The 26,651-nt window shown below is 41.7% G+C and overlaps 1 protein-coding gene across 4 annotated transcripts in view; it reads left to right on the top strand.

The window, feature by feature from the left end:
- The window catches only part of ATP8A1 (ATPase phospholipid transporting 8A1), a 267,599-nt gene that overhangs the window by 123,825 nt on the left and 117,123 nt on the right, over window positions 1-26,651 (top strand). For all 4 annotated transcript variants that reach the window (XM_030921962.1, XM_010363768.2, XM_030921978.1 and 1 more), the window contains 2 exons: window positions 23,460-23,544; window positions 25,645-25,784. In XM_030921962.1, coding sequence (XP_030777822.1) covers window positions 23,460-23,544; window positions 25,645-25,784 — 225 coding nt within the window. The remainder of the gene's footprint in view (window positions 1-23,459; window positions 23,545-25,644; window positions 25,785-26,651) is intronic.

The raw sequence follows: 26,651 nt of genomic DNA, 5'->3' as shown, positions 1-26,651 counted from the left end.
AAAAAGGATGAGTTCGTGTCCTTTGCAGGGACATGGATGAAGCTGGAAACCATCATTCTCAGCAAAATATCACAAGGACAGAAAACCAAACACCACATGTTCTCACTCATAAGTGGGAGTTGAACAATGAGGACACATGGATGCAGGAAGAGGAACATCACACACTGGGACCTGTTGTGGGGTAGGAGGCTGGGGGAGGGATAGCATTAGGAGAAATATCTAATGTAAATGATAAGTTGATGGGAGCAGCAAACCAACATGGCACATGTATACCTATGTAACAGACCTGCATGTTGTACACATGTACCCTAGAACTTAAAGTATAATAACAAAATAAATATTTTTTTTTAAAAAAGAGACCTTTAAGACCTTCCACTTTAAATGGTTGATAAATGTCCAGTTTACAAAACCCAAATCACATCCTTTCTTGTATAGTTCAGAATCATCTTCTACCTAGAAACTTGTTTGAGGAGTTAAAGCTTTGAATAAAAAATAAAAATATTGGACTTCCATTTTTAATAATCATAGAATTAGCTTGCATATATTTTTGCTGTTCTGAAAAAAAATTTTTAATGTATTTTATATAGACTTTATTTTTATAGCAGTTTTAAGTTCCCAGCAAAATTCAGCAGAAGATAGAGTTCACGTTTGTGCCCTGCCATCACACACATACGTAGCCTCCCCATTATCAACATCCCCTACCAGAGTAGTACATTTGTAACAATCCATGATCTACACTGACGCATCATTATCACCCAAACCCTAGACTGTACATGAGGGTTCACTGTTGGTATTTTAAATTCTATAGGTTTGGATAAATGTGTAGTGACATGTATCTACCATTATGGTATCATATACAGTATTTTCATTGCCCTACAAATCCCCTGTGCCCCACCTAGACATTTATCTCTTCCCCCAAGGCCCTGGCAACCACTGTTCCTTTTACTGTCCCCACTGTTCCTTTTACTGCCTTTTCCAGAATGTCACATAGTTAGAATGATATGGTATATAGCCTTTCTGGAATGGCCTCTTTCACTTAGTAATATTCATTTAAGGTTCCTCCATGTCTTTTCACAGCTTGAGAGCTCCTTTCTTTTCAGCAGTGAATAATCCATTGTCTGGATGTGCCACAGTTGATCCATTCACCTGTTGAAGGACGTCTTGGTCTCTTTCCAATTTTGGCAATTATATGAATAAAGCTACTACTGTAAACATGCATGTGCATGTTTTTGTGTAAACATAGGTTTTCATCTCATTTGGGTAAATACCAAGGAGAATAATTGCAAGATCTTACAGTAAGAGTATGTTTCATTTTGTAAGAAACGGACAAACTGTCTTCCAAGTGGCTATACCATTTTGCATTCCCATTAGCAGTTAATGAGAGCTTTTGTTGCTCCACATCTTCACCCAGATTTGATGTTGTCAGTGTTCTGGATTTGGGCTATTCTAATAGATGTGTATTTTATTGTTGGCTTAATTTCCAATTCCCTGATATATGATGTTGAACATTTTTTCATATGCTTATTTAACATCTATATGTCTTCTGTGATGAGGTGTCTTCAGATCTTTTGCCCATTGTTAAATTGGTTCTTCATTTTCTTGTAGTTACTTTTTTATTCCTTAATTTTCTTTATTCATTTATTTATTAAATTTTAGAGACAGGGTCTCACTCTGTCCACCCAGGCTGGAGGGCAGTGACGTGATCATAGCGCATTATAACCTATAACCTCAGATTCCTGGGCTCAAGTGATCCTCCTGTCTCAGTCTTGTTTTTATTACTTGTACAAATTTATGGGGTACATGAGAAATTGTTACATGTATATAATGCAGAGTGATCAAGCCAGGATACTTAGAGTGTCCGTCAGCTTAGTACAATACATTTTTTGTGGAGTATAGTCACCCTACTCTGCTATCAAACATTGAATTGATTCCTTCTATCACACAGTATGTTTGTACTCTATAACCCCGTCCTCTTTATCCTCCCTCCTTCCTTCCTCCTCCCTGTGTCTCACCCTTCCCTGTTGGTGTTTGTACTCTCTACCTCTATGTGATCATATTATTTTAGTTATCACATGTAAGTGAGAATGTGCAGTGTTTGTCATTTTGTGCCTGGCATATTTCACTTGATAATGACCTCCAGTTTCATCTATGATGCTGCAAATGGCATGATGTCATTATTCTTCATGGCTGAATAGTATACCATTGTGTGTATATACACTTTTTTTTTTAACTATTGGTCTGTTGATGGACACAAGTTAATTCCGTATCTTTGCCAACGTGAATAGTGCTGCAGTAAACATGTGAGTGCAGATATCCCTTTGATCATTGATTTTTTTTTCCTTTGGGTACATACCCAGTAGTGGGATTGCTGGATTGAATGGTAATTCTAGTTTTTTTGAGAACTCCTTATGCTGTTTTCCATAGTGGCTGTACTAGTTTACATTCCCACCAACAGTATGTAAGAGGTCCTTTCTCTCCACATCCTCGCCTATATCAGTTATTTGTTGTCATTTTGACAATAGCCATTCTGACTGGGGTAAGATACATCTCATTGTGGTTTTGATTTGCCTCTGATTACTACTGATGTTGAGCATATTTTCATATACTTGTTGACCATTTGTATGTCTTCTTTTGAGAACTGCTTACTCATGTCCTTTGCCCACTTTCTAAGGGAATTACTTATTTCCTGTTGTTTCAGTTTCTTGTATGTTCTGGCTATTAGTCCTTTTTAGGGTGAATAGTTTGCAGATATACTTTCTTCTGTTCAACAGATTCTCTTCACTCTGTTGTTTCTTTTGCTGTGCTTTTTAGTTTAATATAGTCCCATTTGTGAATTTTTGTTTTTGTTGCCTGTGTTTTCAAGATCTTGGTCATACATTTTTTGCCTAAACCAATGCCCAGGATAGTTTTCCCTAGGTTTTCTTCTAGTATTTTTATAAGTTTGAGTCTTATGTTTGTTTTTAATCCATTTTGATTTTTTGAGTTTTTGTATATGGCAAGAGATAAGGGTTCAGTTTCATTCTTATTTAGGATGGGTTTTAGATTTCCCAGCACCATTTATTACAGAAGAAGCATGACCTTTCTCCAGTGTAGGTTCTTGTCAGCTTTGTCAAAGATCAGTTGGTTATAAATATGTGACTTTATTTCTGGGTTTCCTATTCTGTTCCGTTGGTTTATGTGTCTATTTTTATGCCAATACCATGTTGTTTTGGTTACTGTAGCCTTGTAATAAATTTTGAATGTGGGTAATGTGATGCCCCCAGCTTTGTCCTTTTTGCTCAGGATTATTTTAGCTTTTTGGGCTCTTTTGGTTCCATATGAATTTTAGGATTATTTTTTTCTAACTGTAAAGAATGACATTGGTATTTTGTTTTTGGGGGTGTGGGATATTTTATTTTACTTTTTAGTACATGAATACATTCTTCAGTGGTGATTTCAGAGATTTCCATGCAGCCATTACCCAAGCAGTGTACATGATACCCAATATGTGGTGTTTTATCCCTCACTCACATCCTCATAGCTTAGCAGTCACATATGAGAACACATGATATTTGGTTTCCCATTTCTGAGTTACTTCACTTAGAATAATCATCTCCAGTTCCATCCAGGTTGCTCCAAGTGCCATTATTTCACTCTTTTTTATGGCTGAGTAGTATTCTGTGGTATATACATACACCACATTTTCTTTATCTACTTGTTGATTTATGGGTATCTGGGCTGGCTCCATATTTTTGCAGTTGCAAATTGTGCTGCTATAAAAGTGTGTGCAAGTATCTTTTTCGTATAATGAATTATTTTCCTCTGGGTAGATACCCAGGAGTGGGATTGCTGGATCAAATGATAGATCTACTTTTACTTCTTTTAAGTAATCTTCACACTGTTTTCCATAGTGGTTGTACTAGTTTACATTCCCACGAGCAGTGTAAAAGTGTTCCCTTTTCACCACATCCTTACCAATGTCTGTTATTTTTTGAGTTTTTGATTATGGCCATTCTTGCGGGAGTAAGGTGGTATCACATTGTGGTTTTGATTTGCATTTCCCTGGTAATTAGTGGTGTTGAGCACTTTTTCATGTTTGTTGGCCATTTGTGTATCCTCTTTTGAGGATTGTCTGTTCATGTCCTTAGCCCACTTTTTCATGGGGTTGTTTATTTTCCTCTTGCTGATTTGTTTGAGTTCGTTGTAGATTCTGGATATTAGTCCTTCATCAGATGCATACTTTGAAGATTTTCTCCCACTCTGTGTGGGTTCTCTGTTTACTGTCCTGATTATACGTTTTGCTGTGCAGAAGCTTTTTAGTTTAATGAAGTCCCATCTATTTATCTTTGTCTTTGTTGCATTTGCTTTTGGGTTCTTGGTCATGAAGTGTTTGCCTAAGCCAGTGTCCAGAATGGTTTTTCCAATATTATCTTCTAGAGGTTTTATGGTTTCAGGTCTTAGATTTAAGTCTTTGATCCATCTTGAATTGATTTTTGTATAAGATGACAGATGAGGATCCAGTTTTATTCTTCTACATGTGACTTGCCAACTATCGCAGCACCATTTGTTGAACAGTGTCCTTTCCCCACTTTCTATTTTTGTTTGCTTTGCTGAAGATCAGTTGGCCATAAGTATTTGACTTTATTACTGGGCTCTTCATTCTCTTCCATTGGTCTATATGCCTATTTTTATACCACTACCATGCCGTTTTGAGGACCATGGCCTTATATAATATTATAGTTTGAGGTCAGGTTATGTGATGCTTCCAGATTTGTTGTTTTTGCTTAGTCTTGCTTTGGCTTTGCAGGCTTTTTTGGGTTCCATACAAAATTTAGGATTATTTTTTCTAATTGTGAAGAATGGTGGTGATATTTTTATGGGAATTGCGTTGAATTAGTAGATTGCTTTTAGCAGTAGGTCCTTTTTACAACATTGATTGTACCCATCCATGAGCATGGGATGTGTTTCCATTTGTTTGTGTTGTCTATGATTTTTCAGCAGTGTTTTGTAGTTTTCCTTGTAGAGGTCTTTCACCTCCTTGGTCAGGTATATTCCTAAGTATTTTAATTTTTTTGCAGCTCTTGTAAAAGGTGTTGGGTTCTTGATTTGATTCTCAGCTTAGTCACTGTTGGTGTATAGCAGAGCTACTGATTTGTGTGCATTACTTTTGTATCCTGAAACTTTGCTGAATTCATTTACCAGTTCTAGGAGCTTTTTGAAGGAGTTTTTAGGTATATGATCATGTCATCTGCAAACAGTGACAGTTTGACTTCCCCTTGGCCAATTTGGATTCCCTTTATTTCTTTCTCTTATCTGATTGCTCTGATTAGAACTTCTGTATTACGTTGAATAAAAATGGTGAAAGTGGGCATCTTTGTCTTCTTCCAGTTCCCGGGGGAATATTTTCAACTTTTTGCCGTTCAGCATAATGTTGAGTGTGGGTTTGTCATAGATGGCTTTTATTACCTTAAGGTATGTCTCTTCTATGTCGATATTGTTGAGGGTTTTAATCATAAAGCAATGCTGGGTTTTGTCAAATGCATTTTCTGCATCTGTTGAGATGATCATGTGGGTTTTTTTTTTTTTAATTCTGTTTATGCGGTGTATCACATTTATTGACTTGCAGATGTTAAACCATCTCTGCATCCCTGGTTATGAAACCCACTTGATGCTGGTGGATTATCTTTTTGATATGCTGCTGGATTCAGTTAGCAAGTTGTGTTGAGGATTTTTTGTGTGTATGTTCATCAGGGATATTGGTCTGTAGTTTCTTTTTGTTATATCCTTTCCTGGTTTTGGTATTAGGGTGATACTGGCTTCATAGAATGACTTTGAAAGGATTCCCTCTTTCTCTATCTTTGGAATAGTGTCAATAGGATTGGTACCAATTCTTCTTTGAATGGCTGATAGAATTCAGCTGGGAATTCGTCTGGTCCTGGATCTTTTTTGTTGGTAACTTTTTAATTACCATTTCAATCTTGCTGCTGATCTGTTCAGAGATTCTATATCTTCCTGGTTTAATCTAGGAGACTTGTATATTTCCAGGAATTTACCCATCTCCTCTGGGTTTTTTAGTTTATGCACATGTAAGTGTTCACAGTACCTTGAATGATCTTTTGTACTTTGGTCGTGTTGGTTATATTATATCTCCTGTTTTGTTTCTAATTGAGCTTATTTGGAGCTTCTCTCTTATTTTCTTGGTTAATCTCACTAATGGTTTATCAATTTTATTTCTTTTCAAAGAATCAACTTTTTAATTTATACTTCGTATTTTTTTGTTGTTGTTTCTATTTCATTTAGTTCTGCTCTGATCTTGGTAATTTATTCTGCTGGGTTTGGGGTTGGTTTGTTCTTGTTCCCCTGGTTCCTTGACGTGTGACCTTAGATTGTCTATTTGTGCTCTTTCTGACTTTTTGATGTAGACATTTAGTACTATGAACCTTCCCCTTAGCACCGCTTGTGCTGTATCCCAGAGGTTTTGATAGTTTGTGTCACTGTTGCTCAGTTCAAATAATTTTTTAATTTCCATCTTGATTTCATTGTTGACCCAATGATCATTCAGGAGCAGGTTATTTAATTTTCGTGTATTTGCATAGTTTTGAAGTTTCCTTTTGGAGTTGATTTCCAATTGGATTCCACTGTGGTCTAAGATAGTACTTGCTATAATTTTGAATTTCTTAAATTTGTTGAGACTTGTTTTGCAGCCTATCATATGGTCTATCTTGGAGAATGTTCCATGTGCTGATGAATAGAATGTATATTCAGTTGGGTACAATGTTCTGTAAATATCTGTTAAGTCCATTTGTTCTAGAGTATAATTTACATTGTTTCTTTGTTGACTTTCTGTCTTGACCTGTCTAGTGCTGTCATTGGGGTATTTGAAGTCCCCCACTATTATTGTGCTGCTATCTCCTTTCATAAGTCTAGTACTAATTGTTTTATAAATGTGGGAGCTCTTGTGTTAAGTGCATATATATTTAGGATTGTAATATTTCCTGTTGAACTAGTCCTTTTATTATATAATGTCCCTCTTTGTCTTTTACTGCTGTTGCTTTATGTTTGTTTTGTCTAGTATAAGAATAGCTACTCCTGCTTGCTTTTGGTGTCCATTTGCATAGAATATCTTTTTCCACCCCTTTACCTTAAGTTTTATGAGCCCTAATATGTCAGATAAGTCTCTCAAAGACAGCAGATACTTGGTTGGTGAATTCTTTTTTTTTTTTTTTTTTTTTTTTTTTGAGAAGGAGTCTTGCTCTGTCGCCCAGGCTGGAGTGCAGTGGCGTGATCTCGGCTCACTGCAAGCTCCGCCTCCCAGGTCCACGCCATTCTCCTGGCTCAGCCTCTGGAGTAGCTGGGACTACAGGCGCCCGCCACCACGCCCGGCTAATTTTTTGTATTTTTTTAGTGGAGACGGGGTTTCACCGTGTTAGCCAGGATGGTCTCGATCTCCTGACCTCGTGATCTGCCCGTCTCGACCTCCCAAAGTGCTGGGATTACAGGCTTGAGCCACCGCGGCCAGCCTTGGTTGGTGAATTCTTATCCATTCTGCCATTCTGTATCTCTTAAGTGGAGCATTTAGGCCATTTACATTCAATGTTAGTATTGACATGTGAGATTCTATTCTATTCATCATACTATTTGTTGCCTGAATACTTTTTTTTTTCATCATGTTATTATTTTACAGGTCCTCTGAGATTTATGCTTTAAGTTCTATTTTGGTGTATTTCAAGGATTTGTTTCAAGATTTAGAGCTGCTTTTAGCAGTTCTTGTAGTGCTGGCTTGGTAGTGGCAAATTCTCTGAGCATTTGTTTTCTGGAAAAAACGGTATCTTTCCTTCATTTATGAAGCTTAGTTTCACTGGATACAAAATTCTTGGCTGATAATTGTTTTGCTTGAGGCTTAAGGTAGGACCTCAGTCCCTTCTAACTTATAGGGTTTCTGCTGAGAAATCTGCTGTTAATCTGATAGGTTTTCATTTATAGGTTACCTGATGTTTTTGCCTTGTAGCTCTTAAGATTTTTTTCTTCATCTTGACTTTAGATAATCTGATGACTGTGTGCTGAGGTGATGATCTTTTTGTGATGTATTTCTCAGGTGTTCTTTGAGCTTCTTGTATTTGGATGTCTAGATCGCTAGCAAGGCCAGGGAAGTTTTCCTCGATTATTCATTCAAATATGTTTTCCAAACTTTTAGATTTCTCTTCCTTAGAAACACCAGTTATTCTTAGGTTTGGTCGTTTAACACAATCCCAAACTTCTTGGAGGCTTTGTTCATTTTTTTTTTAATTCTTTTTTCTTCATCTTTGTCAGATTGGGGTAATTTAAAAGCCTCGTCTTTGAGCGCTGAAGTTCTTTCTTCTACTTGTTCAAATCTGTTGTTGAGACTTTCCATTTCTCTAAGTGTGGCCTTCATTTCCAGAAGTTGTTATTGTTTTTTATTTATGCCATCTGTTTCACTGGAGATTTTTCCATTCATATCCTATATCATATTTTGGATTTATTTAAGTTAGACTTCACCTTTCTCTGGTGCCTCATTGATTAGCTTAATAATTGACCTTCTGAATTCTGTTTTGGCAATTCAGGGATTTCGTCTTGAATTGGATCCATTGTGGTGACTTAGCATGATCTTTTGGGGTATTAAAAAACCTTGTTTTGTCATGTTACCAGAAATGTTTTTCTGTTTCCTTCTCATTTGGATAGACTATGGCAGAGGGAAGAGCTGGGGCTCAAGGGCAAATGTTTAGATTCTTTCAGCCCATGGAGTACTCCCTTGGTTTGGTGTTCTCCCCCTTCCTCTAGGGATGGGGCTTACTGAGAGCCAAACTGCAGTGATTGTTATTTCTCTTCTTTATCTAGCCACCCAGCAGAGATATCAGGCTCTGGACTGGTCCTGGGAAGTGTCTGCACAGAGTCCTGTGATATGATCCATTTTCAGGTCTCTCAGCTGTGGATACCAGCACCTGCTTTGGTGGAGGTAGCAGGGGAGTGAAGTGGACTCGGAGAGGGTCCTTGGTTGTATTTTTGTTAAGTGAACTGGTTTTGTTTTGGTTGGCCTCTAGCCAGGAGGTGGCACTTTCAAGAACTCATCAACTGCAGTAGTATAGGGAGGATGCAAGCTTGCCCTAGGGTCAGGCAGTAGGTGAAGCGATAGAGCTCTCAAGAGATGTCCTTTGTCTTCAGCTATCAGTGTGGGTAAACAAAAACTATCAGGCAGGGGCAGAGTCAGGCATGTCTGAGCTGAGACTCTCCTTGGGTGGGACTTGCTGAGGCTGCTGTGGGGGATGGGGGTGCGGTTCCTAGGCCAATGGAGTAATGTTCCCAGGGGGAATATGGCTGCCTCTGCTGCATCACACACATCACCAGGGAAGTGAGGGAAAGCTGGCAGCCATAGGCCTTGACCCAGCACCCATGCAGCCTACAGCCCAAAAGGCTGGTCTCACTCCCACTGTGCACCCCCAATAGCACCAAGTTTATTTCCAAGCAGCCGGTGAGCAAGGCTGAGAACTTGCCCCAGCTACAAGCTTCCTAGCTGAGAAAGCAAACTGTGACTCACAGTTCCTCAGCTGTCCCATGAAACCCACAGTGGCAGTCTACCTCCTTCAAAAAGTGTGGATTCTCTCAGCTTTCCTGGTATGTTCATGTGGTAGTTCTTGGAGCAAAAGTTCATGTCACGCACGTCCGTGTGAAGAGAGTCCACCAAACAGGCTTTGTATGAGCAACAGACTGTTTATTTCACCTGGGTGCAGGTGGGCTGAGTCCAAAAAAGGAGTCAGCAAAGGGTGGTGGGATTATCATTAGTTGTTATAGGTTTGGGATAGGCATACAAAGTACATTCTTAAGGGTGGGGGAGAATATTACAAAGTACCTTCTTAAGGGCGGGGGAGAGTATATCGTATCAGTTAGGGTGGGGCAGGAACAAATCACAATGGTGGGATGTCATCAGTGAAGGCTATTTTCACTTCTTTTGTGGATCTTCAGTTGCTTCAGGCCATCGGGATGTACACGTGCAGATCACAGGGGATATGATGGCTTAGCTTGGGCTCAGAGGCCTGACATTCCTGTCTTCTTATATTAATAAGAAAAACAAAACAAAATAGTGGTGAAGTGTTGGGGCGGCGAAAATTTTTGGGGGTGATATGGAGAGATAATAGGTGATGTTTCTCAGGGCTGCTTCAAGTGGGATTAGGAGCAGCATGGGAACCTACAATGGGAGAGATTAAACTGAAGAAAGATTTTGACGTAAGGGGTGATATTGTGGGGTTGTTAGAAGGAGCATTTGTCGTTTGGAATTATTGGTGATGACCTGGATGCAGTTTTGTATGAATTGAGAAACTAAACAGAAGACAGAAGGTCCAAATGAAAGAAGGAGAGACACAAGGTCCAAATAAAAGAAGGAGAAAAATACGTATTAAAGGAGTAAGAATTGAGAGTACCCAGGACATCCAATTAGTGTCCAAGGGGGTTCAACATAATTATTTGCTTGGTTGGCGAGATTTTGGGCTCTATCCTTGAGTTTTTTATGTTGTCATATACCAGGCCATATTGATTTAGGTAAAAACAGCATTCTTCATTTAAAAATATACAGATTCCTCCTTTTCAGCAGTGAGTAAATTGAGACCTCAGCGATTTTGGAGGAAAGAGAAATGCAAAGCCAGCAATTGTTTGTTAAAGAAAGATTAGAAACGGCTGGAGAGAGTGAGTGAGTGAGATAGTGTGGTGGAGATAGCTGGGGAGAGGTATAGGGAGGCTTAAGAACGGGAACGAGAATAAGAGTGAATATAAAAGTAAAGAATAGAACTTCATCAGGGTGAAAGTATTGGAGTGTACCCTAGCAAAGATCATCTGTCCACTCCAAGAGGGAGTCAAGAGTGGTGGATTGGGGATCGAGTTTCACAATGGAAAGGAAATGAGAGGTTTTAAGAGGTGGACTAACAGCTTGTAACCTACATGGAAGAGGTTATGAAATGATGACAGAATAGAATGGGCCTGTGAGGCTGGAAGATTTTTTTTTTTTTTTTCTTTTTTTGGTCTAAGAACCATATGCCTTGAGTGGACAGGGATTGATAGGTGGAAACTTCAGTGGGAGAGTAAATAGGAGTGACCAATGAGAAGGAGAAAAACTGGCCACAAGGGACAGAAGTTGGAACGCTAGCTGCTTCTTTAGCTACCTTATCAGCATAAGTGCCCTCAGCGATGGGATCTGATGCCTTTTGATGGCCCTTGCAGTGAATGACTCCAGCGTCCTTTGGAAGTAAAGCGGCTTCAAGAAGAGTTTTTGTTAAAGAGGTGTTAATGATGGAGGACCCTTACATAGTGAGGAAATTTCTTTCTGCCCATATAACAGCATGGTGGTGCAGGATATGGAAGGCATATTTAGATGCAGTGTAAATATTGATGTGTATTCCCTTTACAAGAGTGAGGGCCAGAGTTAAGGCAATGAGTTTGGCTTGCTGAGAGATAATAGGGGGGGAGCAGACCAGCAGCCTCAGTGATAGATGTGGAAGATACTGTAGCATAGCCTGCCTTTGCTGTTGAGTGGAAATTAGGCCTGGTGGAACTGCCATCAATAAACCAAGTGTGATCAGGGTGAGGAACATGAAAGAAGGAAATATGGGGAAATGGCATGAATGTCGGGTGGATCAGAGAGAGAACAGTCATGGGCGTCAGGTGTGGTGTCTGGAATAATGTGGGAGGCCAGATTGAAGTCTGGGCCAGGAACAATGGTAACTGTGGGAAACTCAACAAAGAGTGAGTACAGCTAAAGGAACAGGGGAGCAGAAGGTATACATGTCAGGTGTAAGGAAGAAAATAGATTTTGGAAGTTATGAGAACTGTAGAGAGTGATTTGAGCATAGTTTGTGATTTTGAGGGCTTCTAAAAGTATTAGGGCAGTGGTGGCCGCCACATGGAGACATAATGGCCAGCCTAAAACAGTAAGGTCAAGTTGTTTGGACAAAAAGGCTACAGGGCACAGTCCTGGTCCTTGTGTAACAATTCCAGCTGCACAGCCCTGCACTTCAGCTGTGTGTAATGAAAAGGGTTGGGATGAGTCAGGGAGAGCTAGTGTGGGAGCAGTCTCTAAAGCTGCCTTCAAGGAACGGAAAGTGGAGTGGGGAAAGGATTTATGATCTATGGGGTCCTAGGTTTCCTTTTGTGAGTTTATATAATGCTTTTGTTAGGATGGCAAAACCAGGTATCCAACCATGAAAGGAAAGGAGTTGTTGTTTTGTAGAAGGGGTTGGAGTTTGAGAGTTCAGTCAGACATGATTGGCAGGGAGAGCACATGTGTTTTTGTGAAAAATTATGCTGAAGTAGGTAATGGATGGAGAAGAAATTTGAGCTTTGGAAGGGGATACCCAATATCCCTTGGAGAATAAATGTTGAAGGAGCAGGAGGGTGTCTTGTTGAGAAGATTCAGAGGAGGAGCTACAAAGCAGAAGGTCATCAATATATTGAATAAGGTGAGAAGCGGAGGGGAGGAAATAAAGTAAATCTTACGAAAGAGCTTGGCTGAAGTAATGAGGGCTGTCTCTGAAGCCTTGCGGCAGTACAGTTCAGGTAAGCTGCTGGGACTGATGGGTGTCAGGGTCAGTCCAGGTAAAAACAAAGAGAGGCTGGGATGAGGGGTGTAGGGGAACAGTGAAAAACGCATCTTTAAGATCAAGAATGGAATAGTGTGTGGTGGAGGAAGGTATTGAGAACAAAAGAGTGTATGGGTTGGGCACCACAGGGTGGATAGGCAAAACAATTTGGTTGATAAGGCACAGATCCTGAACTAACCTGTAAGACTTGTCCGGTTTTTGAATAAAGTGGGAGAATTGTGAGGAGAGTTTATAGGTTTTAGAAGCCTATGCTGTAGCAGGCAAGTGATAACAGGCTTTAATCCCCTTAAAGCTGTTGTGGAATGGGATACTGGCATTGAGCAGAACAAGGGTGATTAGGTTTTAATGGGATAGTAATGGGCATGTGATCGATTGCCAGGGAGGAAGTGAAGGTGTACCATACTTGTGGGTTAAGGTGGGGGGATACAAGAGGAAGATGCGAGGGAGGCTTTGGGTTGGGAAGAAGGGTGGCAATGAGATGTGGCTGTAGTCCACGAATAATCAGGGAAGCCGATAATTTGGTTAAAATGTCTCAGCCTAATAAGGGAACTGGGCAGGTGGGAATAACTAAAAAAAGAGTGCATAAAAGAATGTTGTCCTAGTTGGCACCAGAGTGGGGGAGTTTTAAGGGGTTTTGAAGCTTGGTCGTCAATACCCACAACAGTTATGGGGGCAAGAGAAACAAGCCCTTGAAGGTAATGTGGAGTGGGTAGCCCTCGTATCACTTAAACAGGGGATGGACTTACCCTCCACTTTAAGAGTTACCCAAAGCTCAGCGTCCGTGATGGTCCAGGAGGCTTCCAAAGCGATCAGGCAGCATCAGTCTTCAACTGCTAAGCCAAGGAGATCTGGGAAGGAGTCAGCCAAGGAACGTTGGGTTTGGGCTCCAGGGGCTTTAGGAGCGGCGGCAATGTGAGTCAGACAGTCCAGCCTCCAGTGGGGGCCCGCACAGACAGGGCACGGCTTAGGAGGAATCCCAGGCTGCGGGCATTCTGAGACCCAGTGGCCAGGCTTTTGGCATTTGCAGCAAGGTGCATGAGGATGTTTTGAAGGAGCCCTGGCTTGGATGTTCTGAAGTTTTTGTATGCTGGAGACATAGTTGTGGGTTGTCTTACAGCAGAGGCAAGTAGCTGTAACTCAGAAGTACGTTGCTGTCTGGCTACCTCCTCTCTATTGTACACCTTGAAGGTGAGGTTGATTAATTCCTATTGTGGAGTTTGAGGACTGGATTCCAATTTTTGAAGCTTTTTTCTAATGTCAGGAGCTGACTGTGTGATAAAATGCATATTAAGAATAAGGTGGCCTTCTGGCCCCTCTGGGTCTAGGGTGGTAAAGCATCTAAGGGTTGTTGCCAAATGTGCCATGAACTGGGCTGGGTTTTTATATTTGATTAAAAAGAGCCTAAATGCTAACTGATTTGGGAGAGGTGAGATAAAGAAAAAAGGAGCATCAACCTTGACTATGCCTTTAGCTCCTGTCACCTCTTTAAGAGGAAATTGTTGGGCAGGTTGGGGAGGGCTAGTCACAGAATGAAACTGTAAGCCAGACCGGGTGTGAGGAGGGGAGGTGATAGAAAGATTATAGGGTAGGGGAGCAGAGGCTGATGAAGAATTGGGACCTGGCTCGGCCTGGCAAGGAGCAGGCTAGGGAGAAGGGGAGAGGTCAGATGAGTCCGTAGAAAAGAAGGATTCAAAGGACTCAGAGCTTGGGGTGGAGACTGAAGGAACAGACAGGAGAGAAAGAAGAAAGATTTGGGATGAGTCGCATTGGGAGGAGAGACTAGGGAGGGACCAATGTGTAGCAGAATGCCTGGACGTCAGGTACCTCAGACCAGTTGCCCACTTTTTGACAAAAATTATCTAGATCTTGTAGGATAGACAAATCAAAAGTGCCATTCTCTGGCCTATTGGAACTACTGTCAAGTTTGTATTGGGGCCAAGCAGTATTGCAGAAGAAAATTAGGCAGTTAAGTTTTAGGTCAGGTGTGAGTTGATAAGGCTTTAAGTTATTGAGAACACAGCCTAAGGAACAAGAAGGGGGAATGGAGGGTGGAAGGTTGCCCATAGTGAAGGAGGTAAGCTTAAAGAGAAAGGTAGAGACACAGAGAAGGCAGGTGGGGAGCAGCCAAAGCAGGCATCCCCACAGTTGACTTGCCACCAAGGGAATGTGGGTGAATGACCAAGGCAGACATCCCTGCAGTGATCAGACACCAATGTAATGTGGGTGAAAAATCAGGCAGGTGTCCCCACAGTGATTAAACACCAAGGGAAGGCTGTCTTCCCGAGTCCGTGACCGGCACCAGAGTTTTGGGTCCATGGATAAAATGTGTCTTCTTTGTCTCTGCTAGAGAGGAAAAAGAACTGGAATTGGAAGGACAGGGAGATTGAAGGGTAGCGAGAGAGACGGGAGAAGAGCGAAAAGACCGCTTACGTGATTTGAAATTGGTGAGATGTTCCTTGGGCTGGTTGGTCTGTGGACCCAAGGTCATAGGAGGATCTCCTCATGGAGTGAGAGCAAGGACAGGGGACCGGTCTCCCAAAGGAGTCCTCATGTCCCGGATCTTTGGCACCAAATGTCACAGGCATATGTGTGAAGAGAGTGCACCAAACAGGCTTTGTGTGAGCAACAAGGCTATTTATTTCACCTGGATGCAGGCGGGCTGAGTCCAAAAAAGGAGTCAGCAGCGGGTGGTGGGATTATCATTAGTTCTTATAGGTTTGGGATAGGTGTACAAAGTACATTCTTAAGGGCGGGGGAGAATATTAGGAAGTACCTTCTTAAGGGTGGGGCAGAATGTATCTCAGTTAGGGTGGGGCAGGAATAAATCACAATGGTAGAATGTCATCAGTTAAGGCTATTTTCACTTCTTTTGTGAATCTTCAGTTGCTTCAGGCCATCAGGATGTATACGTGCAGGTCACAGGGGGTATGATGGCTTAGCTTGGGCTCAGAGGCCTGACAGTTCACAATATGAGTCTCCACGCTGCTTCAGCCATCTGAGTGGGAGTTGCAAGTTAGTCCTGCTTCCTATCTGCTGTTTTCAGCCTTGGTATTTTGATAGGGATTGCATTGAATCTATAGATTGCTTTGGGCAATATGCTCATTTTAGTGATATTATTCCAGTCCAGTGGGGCATGGGATGTTTTCCATTTTTGTGTGTGTCACCTTCAATTTCTTTTCTTTTCTTTTTTTTTTTTTTTTTTTTTGAGATGGAGTTTGTCGCCCAGTCTGGAGTGCAGTGGCGTGATCTCAGCTCACGACAACCTTCACCTTCACCTTCTGAGTTCAAGTGATTCTTCTGCCTCAGCCTCCTGAGTAGCTAGGATTACAGTCACCTGCCATCATGCCCAGCTAATATTTTGTATTTTTTGTAGAGACAGGGTCTCACCATGTTGGCCAGGCTGGTCTTGAACTTCCGACCTCAGGTGATCAGCCCGCCTCGGCCTCCCAATGTGCTGGGATTATAGGCGTGAGTCATCACACCTGGCCTTCAATTTCTTATACCAGTGTTTTGTTTTTCTTGTAGAGATCTTTCACCTCCTTGGTTAAATTTATTCCTATGTATTTGTGTGTGTGTGTGTGTGTGTGTGTGTGTATTTTTTTGAGACAAGGTCTCACTCTGCTGCCCAGACTGGAGTGCAGTGATAGGATCATGGCTCACTGCAGCCTTGACTTCCTGTGTTCATATGATCCTCCCACCTCATACTCCCGAGTAACTGGGACTACAAGCATGCATGACTACACCTGACTAACTTTTTTGTATTTTTTGTAGAGGTGGGGTTTTACCTTGTTGCTCAGGCAGGTCTTGAATGCCCACCTCAGCCTCCCAGAGTGCTAAGATTACAGGTCTGAGCCACCGCACCTGGCCCAGGTGTTTTATGACTGTTGTAAATGGGATTGGCTTCTTTCTTTCTCATCTAGATATTATTGGTATAGAGAAGTGCTACTGATTTTTGTACATTGATTTGGTATCCTGCAACTTTACTGAATTGTTTATCAAAATCTAAGTTTTTTGGTAGAGTCTTCAGGTTTTTGCAGATATAAGATCATCAGCAAAGAGGAACAATTTGACTTCCTCTTTTCCAATTTGTATTCCCTTTATTTCTTCCTCTTGCTGATTACTCTGGCCTCGACTTCCAGTACTGTTTTGAATAGCTGTGATGAAAGAGGGCTTCCTTATCTTGTTCCAGTTCTTCGAGGAAAGCTTTCAGCTTTTCCCCATTCAGTACGATGTTAGCTGGGGAATTGGTGAGGAAATACTCATGACAGTTACAGTCCTTGTTTCTGCAGCTGGTCATGTAGTCATAACTGGTATTGATGACTGCCTTCTTCTGCTACCCATTCTGTATTCCCTTTGCCTTCAGCAAACACCTCAGCAAGTTGTGGGTTTTTTCCTGGTGGAGTGACATAAACCTTCATTCCTAAAGGATCTGGACCATTTGTAGTCCTGCCTGCATTGGGCTGTTGTAGTTTCCCATTGATCCCATTAATCACAGGGTGCGGCAATACTAAGAGACACCCTAATGAATCTCCTGTATTCCATGCATACTCTTCCCTACTTCTGTTATGGAGCAGTAGACTGATTTCATCTTGGTAGTCTGGGTCAGTCACCCCAGCCAACACTGTAACTCCCTTCTCAGCCTGTTGACTTAAAGGTAGGAGGAGCCCAAAGTGTCCAGGTGGTAATCTTAACTTCCAGTTTAATTGAATCATTGTTGTGTCTCCTGATAACAGTGTTTCTCCCTCTGGAACTAAGACCTCTGGGCCAGCAGAACATAGTGTCGCAGGAAAAGGAAGCAAATATGTAGCTAGTGGATCACTAGGGGTGATGGTGAGTGGTACCACTTCCACCCCTTGATTCTTGGACCCCTGACTCCTGACTATGGGAGAAACAGTACCATATATTGGATGCTGATTCAGAGCATACACGGCCTTCTGGAGAACTTTGCTCCAGCCCTGCAAAATGTTGTCACCTAGTTGGCATTGTAATTGTGACTCAAAAGGCCATTCCACCATTCTATCAGTCCAGCTACTTCAGGATGATGGAAACATGGTAAGACCAGTGAGTTCCATGAGCATGAGCCCACTGCCACACTTCTGTAGCTGTAAAGTGAGTGCCTTGGTCAGAGGCAGTGCTGTGTGGAATACTGTGACGGTGGATGCATGAGCCCACTGCCACACTTCTTTAGCTATAAGGTGAGTGCCTTGGTCAGAGACAGTACTTTGTGGAAGACCGTGAGTCCACAGATGGTAGTCTTGGCAGAAGCACTGCTTGCAGGATAGGCAAACCCATATCAAGAGTAAATGTCTATTCCAGTGAGGACAAACCTCTGCCCTTTCCATGATGCAACAACCCATATCAAGAGTAAATGTCTATTCCAGTGAAGACAAACCTCTGCCCTTTCCATGATGCAACAATCTACCACCAGGTGGCTGGCTGATCACCCCAAAGAATGATGCCATATCAAGGGCTCAGTGTTGGTCTCTGCGGCTGGCAAATTGGGCTCAGCAGTGGCCGTAGTTAGGTCAGCCTTGGTGAGTAGAAGTTCATGTTGCTGAGCCCATGCATAACCTCCACCCCTGCCACCATGGCCACTTTGTTCATGGGCCCACTGGGTGATGACAGGGGTGGCTGGGGAAAGAGGCCGAGTGGTGTCCACAGAACAGTTCATCCTATTCACTTGATTCTTAAAATCTTCCTCTGCTGAGGTCACCTACTGGTGGTGAGCACTCACATGGGATACAAATGTCTTTCACAGCTTTTGACCACTCAGAGAGGTCCATCTGCGTACTTCTTCCCCAGATTTCTTTGTAACCAATTTTCCAGTCATGCTTCTTCCACATCCCTGACCATCCAGCCAAACCATTGGCTACAGCCCATGAATCAGTATATAATCGCACATCTGGTCATTTTTCCTTCCATGCAAAGTGCACAACCAGGTGCACTGCTTGAAGTGCTGCCCACTGGGAAGATTTCCCTTCACCGCTGTCCTTCAGGGATGTTCTAGAAAGGGACTGTCATGCTGCAGCTGTCCAATTTTGGGTAGTGCCTGCATATTGTACAGAACCGTCTGTGAACCAGGCCCTAGTCTTCTCTTCCTCTGTCAACTGATCATAGGGGAAACTCCCCCTGAGGCCATTGCTGCAGGCTGGGGGAGAGAAGACAGAGTGGGAGGAGTGGAGACCATGGACATTTGAGCCACTTCCTCACGTAACTTGTGCATTCAGGACCTGATCAAGCCGCATCACATATATACCACTTCAATTTGATGATGCAATGCTGCTGTGCACGGCCCACTTCATGGCTAGATGGGTCAGAAAGCACCCAGTTCATGATAGGCAGTTCAGATCGCACCATGACTTGATGACCCATGGTCAAATGTTCAGTTTCCACCAAAGCCCAGTAACAAGACCCAAGAGCTGTCTTTCAAAAGGAGAGTAGTTACCTGCAGATTATGGCAGGGCCTTGCTCCAAAATCCGAGATACCTCCGCTGTGATTCACCTATGGGGGCCTACCAAAGGCTCCAAACAGCATCCTTATCTGCCACTGACACCTCAAACACCATTGGATCTGCTGGATCATATGGGCCAAGTGGCAGAGCAGCTCATAGAGGACCTGTCTCCTGTTCTGGACCCCACTCAAAACTGGCAGCCTTTTGGGTCACTTGATAAATGGGCCAAAGTAACACACCCAAATAAGGACTGTGATGCCTCTAAAATCCAAATAAGCCGAGTAGGCACTGTGCCTTTCATTGTAGGAGGGGCCAAATGCAACAACTTATCCTTCACCTTAGAAGGAATATCTCAACAATCCCCACACCATTGGACCCCTAGAAATTTTACTGAGGTAGAGGGTCCCTTAATTTTAGTCAGGTTTATTTCCCATCCTCTGGCATGCAAATGTCTCACCAGTAAGTCCAGTGTGTTTGCTACATCCTGCTCACTGGATGCAATCAGTATGTCATCAGTGTGATGGACCAGTGTGATATCTTGCAGAAATGAAAAGCAATCAAGGGCTTTCTGAATAAGATCATGACACAAAACCAGAGGGTTGATATACTCCTGAGTTAGAACAGTAAAGGTATATTGAAGGCAAATTGCTTGGTGGGCCTTATGGGCAGGAGTGAAGAAAAAGGAATTTGCCAAGTCAGTGGCTGCATACCAGGTGCAAGGAGATGTGTTAATTTGCTCGAGCAATGAAACCACATCTGGTACAGCAGCTGCAGTTGAAGTCACCACTTGGTTAAGCTCATGGTAATCCACGGATCATTCCCCAAAGATCCATCTGTCTTCTGCACAGGCCAAATGGGAGAGTTGAATGGGGGTGGTGGGAATCACCACCCATTCGTCTTTCAAGTCCTTGATGGTGGCACTAATCTCTGCAGTCCCTCCAGGGATATGATACCATTTTTGATTTACCATTTTTCTAGGTAGAGGCAGCTCTAATGGCTTCCATTTGGCCTTTCCCACCATAATAGCATTCACTCTACCAGTCAGGGAGCCAGTGTGGGGATTCTGCTAGCTGCCAAGTATGTCTATGCCAATTATGAATTCTGGCACCAGGGAAATGACCACAGGATAAGCCTGGAGACCCACTGGACTCACTCTAAGTCAGAGCTGAGCTAAAACTTCATTAATTACCTGACCTCCGTAAGCCCCTACTTTTAACTGGAGGACCACAGTGACATTTTGGGTCCCCTGGAATCATTATCAGCTCAGAGCCAGTGTCCAGTAGTCCCCAAAATGTCTGATCATTTCCCTTTCCCCAATGCACAGTTACTCTGGTAAAAGGCCGGAGGTCTCTTTGGGGAAGGATGGGAGAAAGATTAACAGCATAAATTGTCAGTACTACAGTGGGGTCCTTTTTCAAGGGTACCCAGCCTCCCCTTCATTCAGGGGGTTCTGGGTCTGTAAACTGGCTCAAGTTTGGAAATTGATTGAGAGGCTGTGATTCTCGGTTTTTGTAATTCAAATTAGTCTTTTATCCATTTGACCTAGAAGTTTTCTGCTTATATAAATTGGAAAACTCAGGCAATTCTTTTTTAGTGTAGCGCATCTACTCATGAGTCACACTCTCATCCTCACCTCCAGGGGCCCGCTGGGACTTTAGTCTAGTTATAGTCTAGAAGCAAACAGGGGTGTTGGGGGTGGCTCCTGAAGAGAATCAACATCATCTTGCCTGGCAACTGCCTCAGGGGAGGACATCATTGTTACCGCAGGCAGCACAGGGTTTATCTCCTCAGACAGAGGTGGAAAGGCTGATGGCAGCATAGTTCAGAGAGGGGATGTTGCCACTCCTGGGGATGGGGAAGCTGTTACTTCTGGCAAAAAAAGGTTCATCAGAGTTTACAAATTCAGTGTCCGCAGCTTCATCAGGGTCCTCTCACATGTCCCTGCAGGATCCCATTCTTTTCCAATCAATGCCCTCACTTTAACAGTAGACACCTGTAGAGGCTGTTCATGCATCTTTCGTTGCAGGTCAGCCACTCGCATAATAACAGCTTGTGTCTATTTTTCCACAACTTCAGTTCTTTCACTGCAGGAGGTAAGACTCTCACTCAGGGCAATCTTAGCAGATTTGAGACTCAGTATCTGCTTCTGAAGCCAGGAGATAGAATCCCTGAGTTCATCATTTTCTTTCATTACTTTGTCCACTGAAATTAGGAGCAACCAACCAGCTTCATTATGTTCCTTGGTTCTCCACACATGGCCAAAGGTATTATGTATAGAGTCACTAAACTCATTGCCTCTCATGAACGAAGAATCAGGAATGTCAAATGCCTTTATTTTACATAACTCTCCAAACAGTTTACACCAAAGACTATCAGTGTTCTGCATACTACTAGAAGTAAGAGTCCTTAGCATTTTGGGTTCTAATCATATTAAGCAGCCAGAAACCCCGAAACCAATGAAAGAACTCCATCTTAATATTCTGTTCCTCTAGAACCACTCTTGGTACCAAAATCTGTATTAGGCTTCTCTAGAGGTACAGAACTAATAGAATAAATGCATATATATAAAGGGGAGTTTATTAAGCATTAACTCACACAATCACAAGGTCCCACAATAGGCCGTGGGACCTGCAGGCTGAGGAGCAAGGAGAGCCTGTCCGAGTTCCAAAACTGAAGAACTTGGAGTCCGATGTTCCAGGGCAGGAAACATCCAGCACAGGAGAGAGATGTAGGCTGGGAGGCTAGGCCAGTCTTGCCATTTCATGTTTTTCTGCCTGCTTTATATTCGCTGGCAGGTGACTAGATTGTGCCCACCCAGATTAAGGGTGGGTCTGCTTTCCCGAGCCCACTGACTCAAATGTTAATTTCCTTTGGTAACACCCTCACAGACACACCACATCCTTCAGTCCAATCAAGATGACACTCAGTATTAACCATCACAATGTTTATTCATTTTTCAAGTGTAGGCATGGCCAGCCGATTGCGATTGTCGTTTTAGAAACGTACTATACATTTAATGCAGAAGGCCACGTCTTTCTTCTGCTTTTTCTCAACACTATAAAGAACGTATAAAATTATTTTTTCCCATTCTAAACGTCAACTTCTTCCACTAGAACGTTTGGATACACTACATAATTTAATCCTTTTAACTATATTACTTATCACTTTTGTTTTCATGATTTTAATGTTTTCAAATATTAGTTTTCGAGTGGACTGTATTAACATCATTGAAAATATTATTTTAAAATTCTTAAAAGAAGAATTTATAAATTATTCTTCTCATTCTCAGAAAGGAGCCATGAGGGGAAGCTATCATTTCCTTGTGCTTTACCGCCTTTCCCATTCCATCACTGAAAAAATGAAAAGAAATTCATAATTGCAGCTTGGAATACTCCATCTGTTCTGAGGTCACTAAGTTCTGTTTCTCTCAAGGGTTCTAAATCATACTCCATTAGTCTGCTTCCAAATAGCCCTGAGACTGGAGACCCCAAAATGGGTAATACCACTGAGAGAGTAATTGCAGATAAATGATTTATTTTTTCCTGGTCTAATAAAACCATGAAGGTTGAATACGAAAATTCTTAAAGCACTAAACCAAAGCTGCATAATAACTAAAGGAATAATAGGCAATTTATAAAACAGCAAAAACTAGAGAAGCATAAGTGGTACATGAAGTTAAAGCTGAAAAGAACTTGAAACATAATCCGGTAACCAAATTTTACAGATTAAGTAAATTGAGTCTTAAAGCTAAAGTGATGCAATCAGAAATATATGGCTATTTAAGGCATTTCGAGATTTGTCCAAGGTTCTCCCGACAATACCCACTGGCCCTTTCAGTGGATTTAGTCCTGTATTTCTTAAAGTTTGTTCTTCTGTGAGCACTGGTCTCATAAACATGCTCTAAACCCTGAAAAGTTCTGTGGTTCAACGAGTTTGGGGCACATATCATGTAGCCCCTTCAAGATCCACTGTGCACACTGGCATTTTAAAGTCCCCAAGGATTGTTACAGCAAGACAAGCTCTGTTGCTTTGCTCAGTCCAGTGTTTCCCAAACTTACTTGAGTTCTGGACTGTTCTTCCTTGCAGCACCTATGAACACCTATGAAGGTGTTCTGGAAAACCTTCTAGGTTGGGGTAGATCTTGCAGCATGTGGAAGGTAAGTGAAGTGTAGAATATGAGATATGAACATGGGAATAACTACAATTTTATTCAGAAAGGAAAGATGAAGATGCAAGACTAGAGACTTATTACTTAATGTCACTAGGGAAATAGTATTATTAGACAAAAATATCTTGTTCTTTAAAATGAATGCTAAAAGAGATTGGTGGTTGTTACACTGATTTCCTTCTACTGTTGTTACCAACATCAACTTTATTAAACTCAGAATGCTTAATGAAGTCATTTTACCCTCTGTTTGTTTTCCAGGACACTGTAATTTATGATCGACTGGCAGAGACATCAAAATACAAAGAAATTACCCTAAAACATTTAGAGCAGTTTGCTACAGAAGGTAAGTATAATTCGGCAATAAAGCATGATTAAAAGGAAATCATATATTTCAACTCAAGACTTTCTATTAAAAACTTATGTAGCTATTAAAATTGTTATTCAGTGTATTGCAACTCAAGGCTTTTTTAGAGAGCCCCTACCACAAGCCAGGCTCTGTGTGAAGCCTGAGAATCCAAAATAAGATAATCAAGCTTTGCCCTGCCTCTCTGTCCTCCTGAAATATATTATGTGCAAGGCAACGCAGTACCTAGTCTAGAGAGAGGATCTAGGTTAGATGAAAGGCAGCAAGGATTGTTAAACATGAGAGTCAGTTACTACAAGAATTTGTAGAGTCTTATCTCATACTTGACAATGGTAGTTATAGCTGAATCTAAATCTCCAGTCTCAATTTTCACTCCTATCTGTTTCAGCTGAAACTATTGCCAGTGGCACCAAACTGACCTGATCAAATACTTTTTTTCTGTTAATTCAGGCAGAGAAAAGATAGGAATGCTTTTTAAAACACTAGGCAAAAACAAACAAAAAGATGGCTTTTGAAAAACCTCTGTATGGTTCTTCAAAATGTAAAAGCATGGAAACATATATATTCATAGAATTCAGATTCCTTAAGGCCCAGCCTCAGACCTTGGCAGGTACAACCAACCCAGCATACAACACAGATTCTTTTTGTTTTGGAGGAGAACTGAGGGCATCTTTCTCCTCTCTGGATGTGATGTTAAAGATACTCCACTCTTAGATTTTAATGGTTTGGACCACACCTCCACCCTATTCTTTCTGGCCCTGGGCTGGATGACACTTCTCCCCATGACTACCCTCCAGTAAGTTTTCCAGCCAAGTTTCCAAGAGAGAAAAACATGTCCTAAGATGGCCCCATGATTTGAGTTCCACTCTCAGTGATCTGGCAATAGACCACCCTTTCTTGGAAGGTAGAGTTCTCTGGGAACTTTGTATGTTCCTTGCTTCTTTCTTCTGACGTGTTCCCTTAGACACGTTTTGTCTTGAGATCACTAAGCCTAGCATCTGGTCCTAGTCATTCTAACAATTAAATGACCTGGAGTGAGGGCAGTGTCTTCTTGCGAACCTAAATAACTGCTTCCTTGCGTAGCTGACGAGTGCTTTGGCTTCTCCTTTCTTCCAATCCATCTACATTTTTCTGGCTGAGAGAGATGTGAGTTATGAAATTGGCAGGCACCAGGCACAGGGGCGGGTCACTTTAAATATCAGCTTTGATTGTTTTCCCGGGATGTATCTGCTGGCAGTTCTTTTTTGCCACTATCCCTCAACTACACTTAGACTTTTAAACTACAGATTTATGGTGACAAAGAATAGTAATAAATGCAGTCATATATCCTAGTAAGAGGAAGGTGGCTTTCCCAGTAGACCCCACCGGGGTCTCTCTTCCTTCGTAAACATCTGTGAGGCCACTATAAGAAGTCAGCCACTATGCTTGGTACTGAGTTACTCTGAAGAACTCTGGGTCCCTGCTTTCCAAGTGCTTTAATAGAGGAGACACACAAGAAAAACTCTAAAACATTGTCACTCATGCCATAAGAGTGTTTCTGCCTTTGGCATCTGGGTGAGAGGAGGGTACATCAAAGAGATGATTTGCAGATCTGAGTCTTAAACTACTTGCAAGGCAGACAATGGGCAGTCATTGGGAAAGCAGAATGGAGAAAAAGTTACCAGCATGTGCAAAGACCCCTGTGTGTGGGAAGTGAATTGCAGGGAATGAGAGTGAAGGCACCTGATGAAACATATATAAAGCGTACTTTGGGGCTTAAATTTTGTCCTGGGGAAAAATTGGAAGATTCAAAGCAAAAGAATTGCTTGATAAGATTAGGATTTTAGAAATGCCACACTAGGCATGGAAGATGGATTAAAGGGTTGGGTATTAGAAGCAGGGTACCAATTTTAAAGACCAGGGGAACATTAATCTACAGTTTATACTAAGTTTTTGTCATAATTTAATTGGACTTCAGCATATTGTTTGTATGGAATCACTTTTTTCAAAATGAGACTTTGTGAAATAAAAACAGAAACCTCAGACTTCTGAACAAAATTTTCTTTGATGTGTTGGGGTGATGTATGCTACCTTTTTCAGGGTTAAGAACTTTATGTTTTGCTGTGGCTGAGATTTCAGAGAGTGACTTTCAGGAGTGGCGAGCAGTCTATCAGCGAGCATCTACATCCGTGCAGAACAGGCTGCTCAAACTCGAAGAGAGCTACGAGTTGATTGAAAAGGTACATGGATGATTCTGTTGATCGTACAGGGGGTTTGGTTTCCAGAGAGTTTCGATCTTTATTCAAGGAACCAATGGAATAAAAGTCAAAATATATTTTGACATACCATTCACTACTGAATACCGTCTCATCATCTAAGCATTAACAAATCTTAATATGCGTTAAAATGTTGCTGAGAAGTCTTTGGGGTTAGATATTATTTTGTATAGATCTTCACCCTTTTCACAATTTTGGATCAAGGTTTGGCCAGTCTAGCAATCTCCTTGCCAACATATTTCAGTTTCTGGATCTCTGAGGATATGGAACGTGCCCCCACATACACTCACACATTACGTACATGACATGTGTACTTTGAGTTAATAATATAATATGCAATACAATGTAAAATAGTACTGTAATCACACAGCTTGCATAGCTGATAATAATATATAAGAGAGTAATCCAGTGCTTACACTTGCCCAGTCATTGTGACAAACATACGCCTGTATTATTTCTGTGACAGCCGTAAATGTTCTCATTTTACGGATAAGGAAACCAAGGCTATTAAGCCAGAAAGTGATGGATACATTTTGATTGATACTGTATAAATAGCAAGAATCTTGCTTCCTTAATTAGGAAAACATTTTTGTGTAGCACTTGCTGTCTGCCAGGTGCTGTTCATAGCACTTTCATCTATTAATCTAGTCAGTCCTCACAACATCCCTTTCAGATGCTAATTATTCCTATCTTATAGATGAAGAATCCAAGGTAACAGAGAGATTAAGTAATTTGGCTGAGAGTACACAGCTCCTAATAGGGGGAGCCAGAATCCTCACTCTTCCTCCAATATTCATCCTCTGAATCACTCAAGTGTCTTCATTCTAACCT

Source organism: Rhinopithecus roxellana, chromosome 2 (genome assembly GCF_007565055.1).
Source record: "Rhinopithecus roxellana isolate Shanxi Qingling chromosome 2, ASM756505v1, whole genome shotgun sequence".
Classification (NCBI taxonomy): domain Eukaryota; kingdom Metazoa; phylum Chordata; class Mammalia; order Primates; family Cercopithecidae; genus Rhinopithecus; species Rhinopithecus roxellana.
This window is presented reverse-complemented; position numbering and strand designations above follow the sequence as displayed.